Source organism: Dermochelys coriacea, chromosome 4, assembly GCF_009764565.3.
Source record: "Dermochelys coriacea isolate rDerCor1 chromosome 4, rDerCor1.pri.v4, whole genome shotgun sequence".
NCBI classification, from domain to species: domain Eukaryota; kingdom Metazoa; phylum Chordata; order Testudines; family Dermochelyidae; genus Dermochelys; species Dermochelys coriacea.
This window is the reverse complement of record NC_050071.1, coordinates 2,923,943-2,937,401: the sequence shown is the minus strand read 5'-3', so window position 1 is coordinate 2,937,401 and position 13,459 is coordinate 2,923,943. Positions and strand designations below refer to the sequence as shown.

At 43.4% G+C, this 13,459-nt stretch overlaps 1 protein-coding gene across 1 annotated transcript in view; it reads right to left on the bottom strand.

Moving 5' to 3' along the window:
* Positions 1-11,965, bottom strand: part of POLR2B (RNA polymerase II subunit B) — a 28,700-nt gene extending 16,735 nt beyond the window's left edge. Inside the window, exons 1-5 of the mRNA XM_038399474.2 lie at positions 11,623-11,965; positions 9,121-9,193; positions 8,094-8,244; positions 4,418-4,530; positions 1,022-1,241 (exon numbers count right to left, since the gene is read on the bottom strand). Of these exons, the coding sequence (XP_038255402.1) occupies positions 1,022-1,241; positions 4,418-4,530; positions 8,094-8,244; positions 9,121-9,193; positions 11,623-11,641 (576 nt within the window). The 5' untranslated portion in view covers positions 11,642-11,965. The remainder of the gene's footprint in view (positions 1-1,021; positions 1,242-4,417; positions 4,531-8,093; positions 8,245-9,120; positions 9,194-11,622) is intronic.
* Positions 11,966-13,459: the final 1,494 nt, after the last annotated feature.

The following is a 13,459-nucleotide window of genomic DNA, read 5'->3' as shown; positions in this document are numbered from 1 at the left end:
AGATGTTTAGTTTTCAAACTGACTTCAAACCCTTTACTATTTTTTGTCAATTTGCCAATTTTGTTCTTACCCAGCTATTAAAATCTAGCTTGTACTGTACTATCCTTATTGGCTGTACAATAGCATAATAGTACTTGTTAAGCTCTCCACATAACTATATGCACATTGTTATTTTGCTAAAGGCTGCTCGTTGTGCTAGTGTTTTTCATCTTTAGAAGAACAGAGTTCTAAGAAAATACCATGTAATAGTATTACTTAAGATAGCACACCAGAAACAAGGGACGCTCCAAGATCACAGGGTTTTAGAACACCATTTTCTAGTAGTGATGCATTTAGATACCACTCCGTAGAGGTCTTATAATGCCTTAAGGGTTAGCATATTGTATCTGAAAAGCAACTGTAAAAATGGCATCAGAAGATTCCGTGTCTGTTGTGTCTTAATTTCCATGTCAAATGTGCTTAGTGCACAAATAAAGAAAATTTCAACTGCCAGCCCCGAGAGTCAAATTAGATTCTTTTTTCCCATCACACCAACAGCAGAGATGCTGAGGGCCAAATTATGCCCTCACTGATAGCTGTGCAGTCACAGTGCCTTCAATGCATTTACATAGGTGCACATTAAATGAACTTGGCAAACAATTTAATGAACGAGGCACATGATGGAACAGAATTTACTTTACTACTTATGCTGGTTCTACTGAATAAGAGTAAAAATAGCAACAACAACAACAAAAAAAAACTTATTTTGTCACTAAAACAAGTACATACAACTCTGAATAACAAGGAAAAGGTTTGTTTTTATACTGCCACTTTTCAGAATTAGACTGGCACTACAAGTGTTGGAACTGGAAACAAAACTATCAAAAAAATGTTTTAAGTAGTATTCCATAAAAGAGTTTTCTGATTGGTAAAAAAGAGGAACACATGTCAAATAGAGCCATTTCAATGTGTAATTTTCAGTATTTGTTAAAAAAAATTTTCAAAAAACCACACATTTCTTCACATGAAATTAACTCTTTACCTTTTCTGATCCATTAATAATGAAATAGCCACCAGGGTCAAGAGGACATTCATTCAGTTCACAAAGATCACGATCAGTCAAGCCATTCAACAGGCAGTATGTTGAACGGAGCATGATAGGAATTTTTCCTATAAAGGTTTTCTGATGCTGTGTCTGTAACTGGTCCTCTCCTTCTTTAATAACTGTTTTAGTTATATCCACATACAAGGGGGCAGAATATCTACGAAAAATAAAATACGACATGCCTATATTATAACATTAGAATCATAGAAGATTTGGGTTGGAAGAGACCTCAGAAGGTCATCAGTCTAACCCCCCTACTCAAAGCAGGACCAACCTCAACTAAATCATCCCAGCCAGGGCTTTGTCAAGCTGGCCCTCAAAAAACTTATGGAGATTCTATCACCTCCCTAGGTAACCCATTCCAGTGCTTCACCACCCTCCAAGTGAAACAGTTTTTCTTAATATCCAACCTAGACCTCCCCCACTGCAACCTGAGACCATTGCTTCTTGTTCCATCATCTGCCACCACCGAGAACAGCCTATCTCGGTGGTTCTCAAACTTTTGTACTGGTGACCCTTTTCACACAGCAAGCTTCTGAATTTGACACTTTTTAACACCATTATAAATGCTGGAGGCAAAGCAGGGTTTGGGGAGGAGGCTGACAGCTCACAACCCCCCCATGTAATAATCTTGTGACACCCTAAGGGGTCCCAACCCCCAGTTTGAGAACACCTGGGGTATCTCCATCCTTTTTGGAACCCCCCTTCAGGTAGCTGAAGACTGCTATCAAATCCTCCCCCCCATTCTTCTCTTCTGCAGACTAAATAACCCCAGTTCCCTCAGCCTCTCCGTATAAGTCATGTGCCCCAGCCCCCTAACTATTTTCGTTGCCCTCCACTGTACTCTTTCCAATTTGTCCATATCCTTTCTGTAGCGGGGGGCCCAAAACTCGATGCAATACTCCAGATGTGACCTCACCAGTGCTGAATAGAGGGGAATAATCACTTCCCTCAATCTGCTGGCAATGCTTCTACTGATATAGTCCAATATGCCATTAGCCTTCTTGGCAACAAGGGCACACTGTTGACTCATTCAGCTTCTCGTCCACTGTAACCCCCAGGTCCTTTTCTGCAGAACTGCCACTTAGCCAGTCGGACCCCAGCCTGTAGCAATACATGGGATTCTTCCATCCTAAGTGCAGGACTCTGCACTTGTCCTTGTTGAACCTCAGATTTCTTTTGGCCCAATCCTTCAATATGTCTAGGTCAACCTACCTCTCCCCCCAGCTTAGTGTCATCTGCAAACTTGCTGAGGGTACAATTAATCCCATCATCCAGATCATTAATAAAGATGAACAAAACCAGCCGCAGGACCGACCCCAGGGGTACTCCGCTTGTTACACATCGAGCTGTAGATCACTACCCGTTGAGCCCAACAATCTAACCAGCTTTCTATTCACCTTATAGTCCACTCATCCAATCCATACTTTTTAAACTTGCTGGCAAGAATACTGTGGGAGACCCTATCAAAAGCTTTGCTAAAGTCAAGATATATCATGTCCATCACTTTCCCCATATCCACAGAGCCAATTATCTCATCATAGAAGGCAATAAGGTTGGTCAGGTATGATTTGCCCTTGTTGAATCCACGTTGACTGTTCCTGATCACCTTCCTCTCCTCCAAGTGCTTCAAAAGAGATTCCTTGAGGACCTGGCCCATGATTTTTCCAGGGACTGAGGTGAGGTGGACAGGTCTGTAGTTCCCCAGATTCTCCTTCCCTTTTTTAAAGGTGGGCACTATAGTTGCCTTTTTCCAATCATCCGGGACCTCCCCCGTTCACCACAAGTTTTCAAAGATAATGGCCAATGGCTCTGCAATCACATCAGCCAACTCCCTCAGCACCCTCAGATGCATTAGATCCATCCCCATGGACTTGTGCACGTCCAGCTTTTCTAAATAGTCCTTAACCTGTTCTTTCACCGCTAAGGGCTGCTCACCTCCTCCCCATACTGTGCTATCTAGTGCAGCAGTCTGGGAGCTGACCTGGTCTTTGAAGACCGAGGCAAAAGAAAGCATTGAGTACTTCAACTTTTTCACATCGTTTGTCACTAAGTTGTCTCCCTCATTCAGTAACGGGCCCACACTTTCCCTGACCTTCTTGTTGTTGCTAACATACCTGAAGAAACCCTTCTTATTACCTTTCACATCCCTTGCTAGCTGCAACTCCAATTGTGCTTTGGCCTTCCTGATTACACCCTGCATGCTTGAGCAGTATGTTTATACTCCTCCCGAGTCATCAGTCCAAGTTTCCACTTCTTGTAAGCTTCCTTTTTGTGTTTAAGCTCACTGAAGATTTCGCTGTTAAGCCAATCTGGTCGCCTGCCATATTTGCTATTCTTTTGCACATTGGGATGGTTTGTTCCTGGTGCCCTCAATAAGGCTTTTTTAAAATACAGCCAGCTCTCCTGGACTCCTTTCCTCCTCTTATTAGTCTCCAATGGGATCCTACCCATCAGTTCCCTGAGGGAATCAAAGTCTGCTTTTCTGAAGTCCAGCATCCATATTTTGCTGCTCTCCTTTCTTCCTTATGTCAGGATCCTGACCTCGACCATCTTATGGTCACTGCCTCCCAGGTTGCCACCCACTTCTATTTCCCCAACCAATTCTTCTGTTTGTTTGCAGCAGGTTAAGAGGAGCACGGCCCCAAGTTGGTTCCTCCAGCACTTGCACCAGTAAGTTGTTCCCAACACTCTCCAAAAACTTCCTGGATTGTCTGTGCACTGCTATATATTGCTCTCCCAGCAGATATCAGGGTGACTGAAGTTCCCCATGAGAACTAGGGCCTGTGATCTAGAAACTTTTTTGTTAGTTCTCTGAAAAAAGTCTCATCTACCTCATCATCCTGGTCCTGTGGCCTACAGCAGACGCCCACCACGACATCACTCTTGTTGCTCTCACCTCTAAACTTAGCCCAAAGACTCTCAACAGGCTTTTCTCCAGTTTCACACTGGAGCTCTGAGCAATCATACCACTCTCTTACATACAGGGTAACTCCTCCACCTTTTCTCCCCCGCCTGTCCTTCTAAACAGTTTATACCCATCCACGACAATATCATTCCAATATGAAGATAATGCATTCTGAACTAGAGAAAGCATAAAATAAAGGACTGATAAAGCTATTCCGAGAAATTGTTGGTACTGTTAAATTATATTACTTAGTAGTAATGTGTCAATGATCTTTTGTACTTAATACTCAAGCAGTTGGTTTTAAATATAGGGAAGTAATTCTTCATTTTACAGGGCATAATTAAAATTAGAGAAAATCCTATTAATTTAGATTACAGGTGTGTTCCTTCATAGTATCCAACAGCTGCTAAGGAGCTTTTTCTTACGTAAGATTTCTCAGTCTGGCTTCATTGGGCATCATGGGTGATGGTGCACCATCTCTTTCCCAATGCGTAGGCTTGGAGAGATAGATTTGTTCAAACTTCAGCAGATATCGTGGCTGAAAATAACCCAAAATAACTAATTTTAATAATCAGAATGGCAAATCACAATATGCATGAGATAATTTAGAGCTTGTTTAATACATATACAATGCCACACACACAGATCCCAATTCAAGGATTAGAGAGGTAATCCCTTTCTATAGGTCTGTAGACAAACTGCACTTACTTCACTGGATGCCTCATTAACACAGATGTAGGATAAACTCAAAAGAATTCAGAGAAAAACATCAAACATTTAAGATCTGGAAAGGTTGATCCTCATGGAAAAGCCCTAAATATGTACAGATTCTCTTAGCCATGACTAAAGATATTGGGCAGGAGGGGATGCAAAAAAAAGAGAGAAACACAAGATCGTCTCCAAGTAGTTTGAAGATTTCATAACACTAAAGAGGAAGAATAGTTATTTAGCATGCTACAAAGGGATATTCACTAGCAAGAGTGTGATAAAATTAAGGAAAGGAAAGTCTTAGGAATGTTACCGGGAAAAGTTTTCTGACAACGAAATCTATTAATGACAGGTGCAGTGATAGAAGCAGAATTGTTTATTTACAAACCAGACAAATTATGAGAAAAAATATTGTAGGGGGCAATCCGGCACTGGTTTGGGTTGAGAATGGTGGTGGGAGAAGCAGATTAAAATCCCTAACAGGTCTTGCCCTTCTCACATACTTCTCTATGGATTTGCACACATTTGCTGAGCTAGATGTTTTATTGTCTTTGTAATGTGATCTGATCTTACTAATTATTTTGCCTTCAAGACCATTAATATTTACTGGGTCAGATAGATGATATGTAAATATGAATTTATAAAGATACAAGAACTTCAAACTTGAAGTCACAGTATTGGGGGTTTTTTTTAAATATATCCTGTAAGAGACATTAAATATTTACACTGCTTTGTTACTCCCAAAAAACGTCTAAAAATCAGAACACACACAAAAAAAAGAGAGAGTGTGTCCTGGAATTGCTCAATGGCACAAAGCCAGGACTATTGTATTTACATATATTTAACTATCATACATATAATTGTAGCATCTCAAAGCACTACACACTACCAAGTGGTAGATGAGAATTTGACTCTCCATGACTTCTTGCAGGTGGTAGAAAGAGAAGACTAGGAGTTACGTGAAGAGGACACAAAATTGCAGACAGAAGCCTTGTGTCAGTGCAGCAGCATCTTTTTCTGGAGTATCTGGTGATTCCCACATTGCATAAGCACTGGCAGGAGCAATTCTATCCATTCCATCCAGCAGGCATAAAAAGACTTCTTAGCAAGAGAACAGGGGAAAAACGGAGAGAGAGAAAAACTTGGACTTCAGCAAAGTGCATATTCTCCTTTTGGCCACTTCTTATGCCCCAAGTATCAGTTTCCTTACTCAGCTGGCCAGGGCACCATCAGATATAGATGCACTTTGAACTGGTAATGGAGATAGATAGTATAAAAAGAAGAAAGCCTAACTATAGCTGCTTCAAGAGCTGTATTTCAGGTCATAGGCTGTTCAAGTTTTCCCACTGTTATTATCTGTTTCATGAATGACTTCTGACTGTTTCTAAATCTGTTAAATGTAATATAGTTAACAGTGGAATTCAAATAATTATCTTTTAATATACTTATTGTTTGCATTAGTTTACTATAGCCTAACATTAGCAATTTTATTTATGACTGAAAGGGCACTTTCATTCCAATCCCTATTATGAATAGCTTACATATTTTCCAGAAAGTTGCAGCTTATGATGAAATATTTCATACTTGGCTCAGAAGATTTGCTTTAGTTTTAGTATTTGTACTACCACAGCACCTAGGAACCCCAGTCATGGAGCAGGACCTCATTATACTAAGCACTGTACAAACACAGAACTAAAAAAAGAGGGTGGCCTCACCCCAAAGGGCTGACAATCTAACTAGAAATCTATTTAGTTATTTCTCTGCAGTTGTTACTCTTTGTGAGGATAAAGAAAAGGAGTACTCGTGGCACCTTAGAGACTAACAAATTTATTAGAGCATAAGCTTTCGTGAGCTACAGCTCACTTCATCGGATGCATTTGGTGGAAAAAGCAGAGGACACACACACACACACACACACACACACACACACACACAGAGAACATGAAACAATGGGTTTATCATACACACTGTAAGGAGAGTGATCACTTAAGATGAGCCATCACCAGCAGCGGGGGGGGGGGGGGGGGGAAGGAGGAAAACCTTTCATGGTGACAAGCAAGGTAGGCTAATTCCAGCAGTTAACAAGAATATCAGAGGAACAGTGGGGGGTGGGATGGAAGGGAGAAATACCATGGGGAAATAGTTTTACTTTGTGTAATGACTCATCCATTCCCAGTCTCTATTCAAGCCTAAGTTAATTGTGTCCAGTTTGCAAATTAATTCCAATTCAGCAGTCTCTCGTTGGAGTCTGTTTTTGAAGCTTTTTTGTTGAAGTATAGCCACTCTTAGGTCTGTGATCGAGTGACCAGAGAGATTGAAGTGTTCTCCAACTGGTTTTTGAATGTTATAATTCTTGACGTTTGATTTGTGTCCATTCATTCTTTTACGTAGAGACTGTCCAGTTTGGCCAATGTACATGGCAGAGGGGCATTGCTGGCACATGATGGCATATATCACATTGGTAGACGCGCAGGTGAACGAGCCTCTGATAGTGTGGCTGATGTGATTAGGCCCTATGATGGTATCCCCTGAATAGATATGTGGACAGAGTTGGCAACGGGCTTTGTTGCAAGGATAGCTGACATGTACATTGGCCAAACTGGACAGTCTCTACATAAAAGAAGGAATGGACACAAATCAGACGTCAAGAATTATAACATTCAAAAACCAGTTGGAGAACACTTCAATCTCTCTGGTCACTCGATCACAGACCTAAGAGTGGCTATCCTTCAACAAAAAAGCTTTAAAAACAGACTCCAACGAGAGACTGCTGAATTGGAATTAATTTGCAAACTGGACACAATTAACTTAGGCTTGAATAGAGACTGGGAATGGATGATCTTTTGGTTACTAAAACTTGTATCAAGATTTTTCTCCAGCCAGCTTTTCTTTAAGCTTGATATGAACGGGGTCCAGAAGTGTAATGTTCACTTGGCCTAGACTGAAAGCAATGTTTTGAAATTAAGTTCCAGAAGTTTGAGAATGGCATTCTGATTACATGTAGCACATCATGCTTCTGGAGTTAAGGAATACAATTTGATAAAGTGTCAAATGAGAACAATGGGAACTGAGCCCTTTTGAATATCTGGCCCCAGGCGTGAAAGTTTTTGAAAATGTAGCACGAAATGAATAAAAGGTTTAAAAAAAATTGATACTCACCCTTGATAAAGTTCTTTATGGACATACCATTTTTGCCAAAAATGTTACGAGTTGCAACTGCTTTAGTGACCCATTCGTTTCCCCATTAGTAGCATTTCTTTTTAGCTGTATCATGCACTAATTGACTGGGTCTGCTGCTGCAGCCTTCAGCTGTTCAACTGCAATAAGAACTCCCAGCACAATATTCACATTTGTACGATTAAAAGAATCAAACTCTGCAAAGGTCCCTCTTACCGGTTCTTCAACTTCTCCTGTGGCATGCTGAGCTTCAGCTTGTAGATCGATAGGTGGTGCATCTTCTACAATTCTCTGCACAGACATCTGAATGAACTCATCAAAAGAATCCAGCTGTTGTCGGACCAACCCCTTCTCATCAAAATAGGAGCTTAAAAAAAATAAGGCATATTCAATTAATCAACAAAAATTCTCAGTTTACATATTCATAAACTATGTTAATTATCAGGTAATGTTTAAAAATACAAGATAAACATACTGTAATTAATCAAAGGATATTATTGCTACCTGAAACAAATCTCTGCTTGCATTTCAACATTGTGCTGTGAGAAGAAAACAATTGTTCTAAAGAAGCTTTCAAAAAAAAATAGACAGAAATATTTATACCCAGTTCCTGCAACTTTGTTCCCTATTGACCCACTTGCAAGAAGCTGTGGGATCGGGGCCTTAACTTACTTACCAATTCACTATGTTAGCATTATTCTTAGCAGTAACCTTATAAATGTAGCTCTACACCCACAAGCAATAATGGAAAATATTGTGTTAGTGCTGAATTTGCTACGAAAACCTTTTCAGGTTGTCTAGGAAGGCAATGACTTACAAAACCATTGACCTTTGGCCATTATACACTGGCCCAGTGGTCTCAAATCTTATGTTCTCTCTTTGTAACCGTTCTTTCATTCTTAAATAGAAAGGTTTTTTATGATTTTAGACACGAAATCTTGGAATTTCCATCACAGGGATAGCTCAGTGGTTTGAACATTGGCGTGCTAAACCCAGGGTTGTGAGTTCAATCCTTGAGGGGGCCACTTAGGGATCTGGGGGAAAAATTGGGGATTGGTCCTGCTTTGAGCAGGGGGTTGGACTAGATGATCTCCTGAGGTTCCTTCCAACCCTGATATCCTATGATTCTAAGTACAATAAATTAGGATATAATATTTATTAGTATTACATGTTTTAGCTAAGGGTACATTTGCCTGATTACTTCACTGTTCTTAACATTTCTTAGAAAGTTTGATAAAGTTACCTAATAACTATCCAGCATGCTTCTTGCCATAAATCTGGAGTGATTTCATCATCATCTTCATCATATTGCATATCTATCAAGAAAGCAGAACAAATCAGTCTTTCTATTCATTCATGTTTTCTTTGGCTGTATATAGCTTCTAAATACCCAAAGGCTACACACAAATACGTTATTTTTCTAAAATAAACGAGGAGTACTTGTGGCATCTTAGAAACTAACAAATTTATTTGGGCATAAGCTTTCGTGGGCTAAAACCCACTTCATTGGATGCATGCAGTGGAATCTAGTGAGCTTAATAAAACCTGTAAGAGGGATAACAGGAAAGCTATGAACACAGCCTACTGTCATACTTGGACTGTAAGCTCTTTGGGGCAGGGACCATTTTTCATTCTGTATTTGCTCAGCGCTTAACACAGTGGAGTCTTGGTCCATGTCTGGGGCTCAAAGACACTACAGTAATAAAAATATTGTAATTTATTTGTATCTGGAACACGGAAAAGTTTCATTACTCCACTGGCCCTTGAGAAAAAGTAGGCAACCTATGAAGGCTTATTATAAACAAGAACTTTTATGAGAACAATAGGATTCAGTCTACTTTGTTTCCTAAGGTTAACCATCTGTTCCTAAACACTTTACCACCACTCAGCAAAATATGCATGACAGCACTCAAAACTTGTGCTTTCCGAGAGTAGCAATTAATAAATCAGTCTGAATTCAATGCAAAGCTCATTAAAGTCAAAAGAAAGATTTTTATTGACATCAGTAGGCTTTGGATGAGGCCCTTTATGCCTTTGGTAAAGATCAATTAACTTTCAATTGTACTTTAACAGATGTTTCAGCTTCCTGTTTATTTAGGAACCACAGACAAGCTATTCTAATATCTAAGTATCTTTCAAAGTTTGTGTTACTCTAAAATACATTTTTCACTTGTAGCATCAAGAACATTGGACACTCATGCAGGTTTTTAAGTTTTGCCCTCACACTTTTTAATTAACATAAAATACTAAAATACCCTATAAACATACAGTCAAAGGTTGAAAAACAGGAGCCTAATACTTACCTCCATTTTTCAAAGCATCAGTTTCCACATCAGCTACTTTTGATTCCAGTGAGAGCCGCTGTGTGCTCAGCACTTTTGAAAATCAGGTCACTTGTTAAAATGCCTAAGGCCGAGTCTACACTAGATTCACAGATTCTGAGGCCAGAAGGGATCATTATAATCATTTAGTCTGACCTCATCTAGTCATAGAACTTCCCTCAAAATAATTCCAGGAACATAAACAATCTTGAGTTAAAAACAGCCAGGGATGAGGAATCCACCACAATTCTTGGTAAAATTGTTCCACTGGTTAATTACTTTTACTGTTAAAGCCATATGCTTTATTTCCAATCTGAATTGTCTAGCCTCAACTTTCAGCCATTACATCATGACAGGTTTCAGAGTAGCAGCCGCGTTAGTCTGTATCCGCAAAAAGAAAAGGAGTACTTGTGGCACCTTAGAGACTAACAAATTTAAATTTTTTTCATGAAGTTGACAGATTCCCAATTTGTTAGTCTCTAAGGTACCACAAGTACTCCTTTTCTTTTTGCCATTACATCATGTTCGACTTTTATTTGCGAGACTGAAGAAACTCATTTTCAAATATTTGTTCCCATGCAGGTATTTACAGACTGCAATAATCACCCCTTTTGTTCAGCTAAACAGATTGAGCTCTTATGCTCTATCACTATTAGGCTTCAGAGTAGCAGCCGTGTTAGTCTGTATTCGCAAAAAGAATGAATGCATCCAATGAAGTGAGCTGTAGCTCACGAAAGCTTATGCTCTAATAAATTTGTTAGTCTCTAAGGTGCCACCGGTACTCCTTTACTATTAGGCTTGTTTTCCAATCTTTTAAACATTCTCATGGCTCTTCTCTGAACCCTCTTCAGTGTAATAACATCCTTCTTGAATTGTGGGCACCAGAAGTGGACACAGTCCAGTAGGAGTCATACCAGTGCCAAATATAAAAGTGAAATGACCTCTCTGCTCCAAATTCCCCTGTTTACGCCCCCCAGGATCGCATCATCTCTTAGCCACTGCATGGCCCTGGCGCTGCATGGCGCGGTCAGCTGATTAGTCACCCCCCCCCCAGGCTTTTCCGGGGTCTCTGCTTCCCAGGTCAGAGCCCCCCAGCCGGTAAGAAGGCCTGTGCTCTTGCTCCTGGCTATAAGCGCTGACTCTTCGAAAGGACTTGGAGGTGCAGCTCCACAGCTGCGGCTCCTCCTGCAACCCTCCCCGCTGCGCACCCAGCCCCGCAGGGGTTTCTGCCAGCCTCGCCCGGGGTGAAGCGCAGGGACTCGACCACCCTCTCGGCGGCCCGGCGGCGCTGCAAGGGTTGGCGGGCCGGGCCCGGCCAGGGACCCCAGGGGCCTGTGTCTCGCGCCCGCCCGCCAGGGGCAGCCCTCCGGCCCCGGGCTCCCGGCTGAGGCGAGGGACCCCGGGCATGGCCGTGGCGCGCTCACCTTCGTCCGCGTCGTACATCTTGGCGGTGCGGGGCGGCCTCAGCGGCAAGTCCCGGGCCGGGCCTGTCCCCGCGAGAGAGCGCCGCGGAGGCTCACGCGCATGACGCTAGAGCGGGCGGCGGCCGTCGCACGCTTTCGGTCCCGCCCCCTCATCGCGCTGCGCCTGCGTGCGGCCCAAGATCGGGCTACGGCGGCGCGCGCGGTGGGGCCGGCCTCGCCCCCCTCCCGGTCGCGCGGCGGCGGCGCGCGCACTTCGCGCTCTGGTCCTCCTGAGCCGCCGCGTGACCGGCGTCAAGGGGGGGGGGGGGGCTCAGATGAGCGCGGAATGCGCGTGCGCCCTGGCGTCGTGCCGCGCGGCGCCCGTCCTTTGGAGGTGGGGTGGCGCGTACCATTCTCCCAAAACAGGGGCGCGTGATAGCGCGGTTCCCCATCCCAGGCGAGGGTAGGCTAGAGAGTAGAACGTGGCGCCCCCCGCGGAGTGGACTGAGGCGTGACGGAGAGCCAGGGCTGTGCCCCGCTGTGGCAGTAGCTCACCGCCCCCCCTCCCCCCTTTATGCGTCCCACAGGGCCCTGGAGGGGGGCAGGCGGAGCCCGCAGCGCCACGCGGGGCTGCTCCTCAGCCCGGGCTTCCCTGACACCCACCCCCGGCCTCCTGAGCTAGTCACAGGCAGCGTGGCCAGCGTAGTGACTGTTTGGAAAGGTGAATGGGCACTGAAGCATGAGTACACACTTTGAGCGCGTGCGCAGCGCATGATAAAATACGTGTACCTGAAAAAGTAAACTCGGTCTGAAAAGCAGGAACGCCGACTAGCTTCCTTATGCAGCTGCCGCTGTTGGTTTTATGGCCGTGTCAGTGCATTCATGCCGGGCAGGTTGGCCAAGCTAATGATTTCACGTTCTGATTTGTAAGCAAACTCTAAAGGAGCTCTCCCTGACAGCTAGTGAGCCGGCGCTGGGGGGAAAGGCTTCAGGACCAGACTGTATTTACATTCACGCCTCATCCACCTAGGTATCCAGCAAACAGAGCCGTGTTGCCCAAATGATAGATTTTGGCTGGGGTGGGGTTATAAATCACTTGAATGCGAGGTGGGAGGTGTAATGAAATGTTGTTATTTCCAGTGTATGAGTAAAGGGCAGTCGAACTGAATTTAGCCTCTGCTGATTGAGGGCATCAAGAGAGAGGGTGGGGACAGGGGTTTTGCTTGATCGTCTGCCTGAGTCACAAGTACTATTAGACCTGCCCCTCTCCACTGTTTAAAGACAGCGCTGATTAGGCTTCATAGATAGTTTTTGTTTTATTAAGTGACCCCTAAGCTGAAATCACTGATAATCAGGTGCTTAGACCAGCTGTGGAATAGTGTTTCTGTGGAAGAGATGCCCCAGTCTGCATTAGCAGCGAGGTTCCCCCACTGAGAGCTCAGCTAAAATCACTGAGAGCTGCATGGACCCTCAAGAGACCGACTCGCAGAGGTCATAGTGACAGGTGGCCGCAGAAGGTGATAGCGCAGAGTCATTGGTCACAGAAAGAAAAGGAGTACTTGTGGCACCTTAGAGACTAACAAATTTGTTAGTCTCTAAGGTGCCACAAGTACTCCTTTTCTTTTTGCGAATACAGACTAACACGGCTGCTACTCTGAAACCTGTCATTATGCAAGGAATTGGTCACAGAGCGATGGAGTGAACGGGTGGCACAATGAACAACAGTGGCCAGAGCGAACGGTGAGCAGCTGGAGGAACGAGCAAGGTGCCTTCTTGCCCCCCCCCCCCCCGGGAGATGAACTCATGTGAAAGCACCTCTGAACTCTGAGTCTCCACTGGCCAAGGACAACACCAGCAA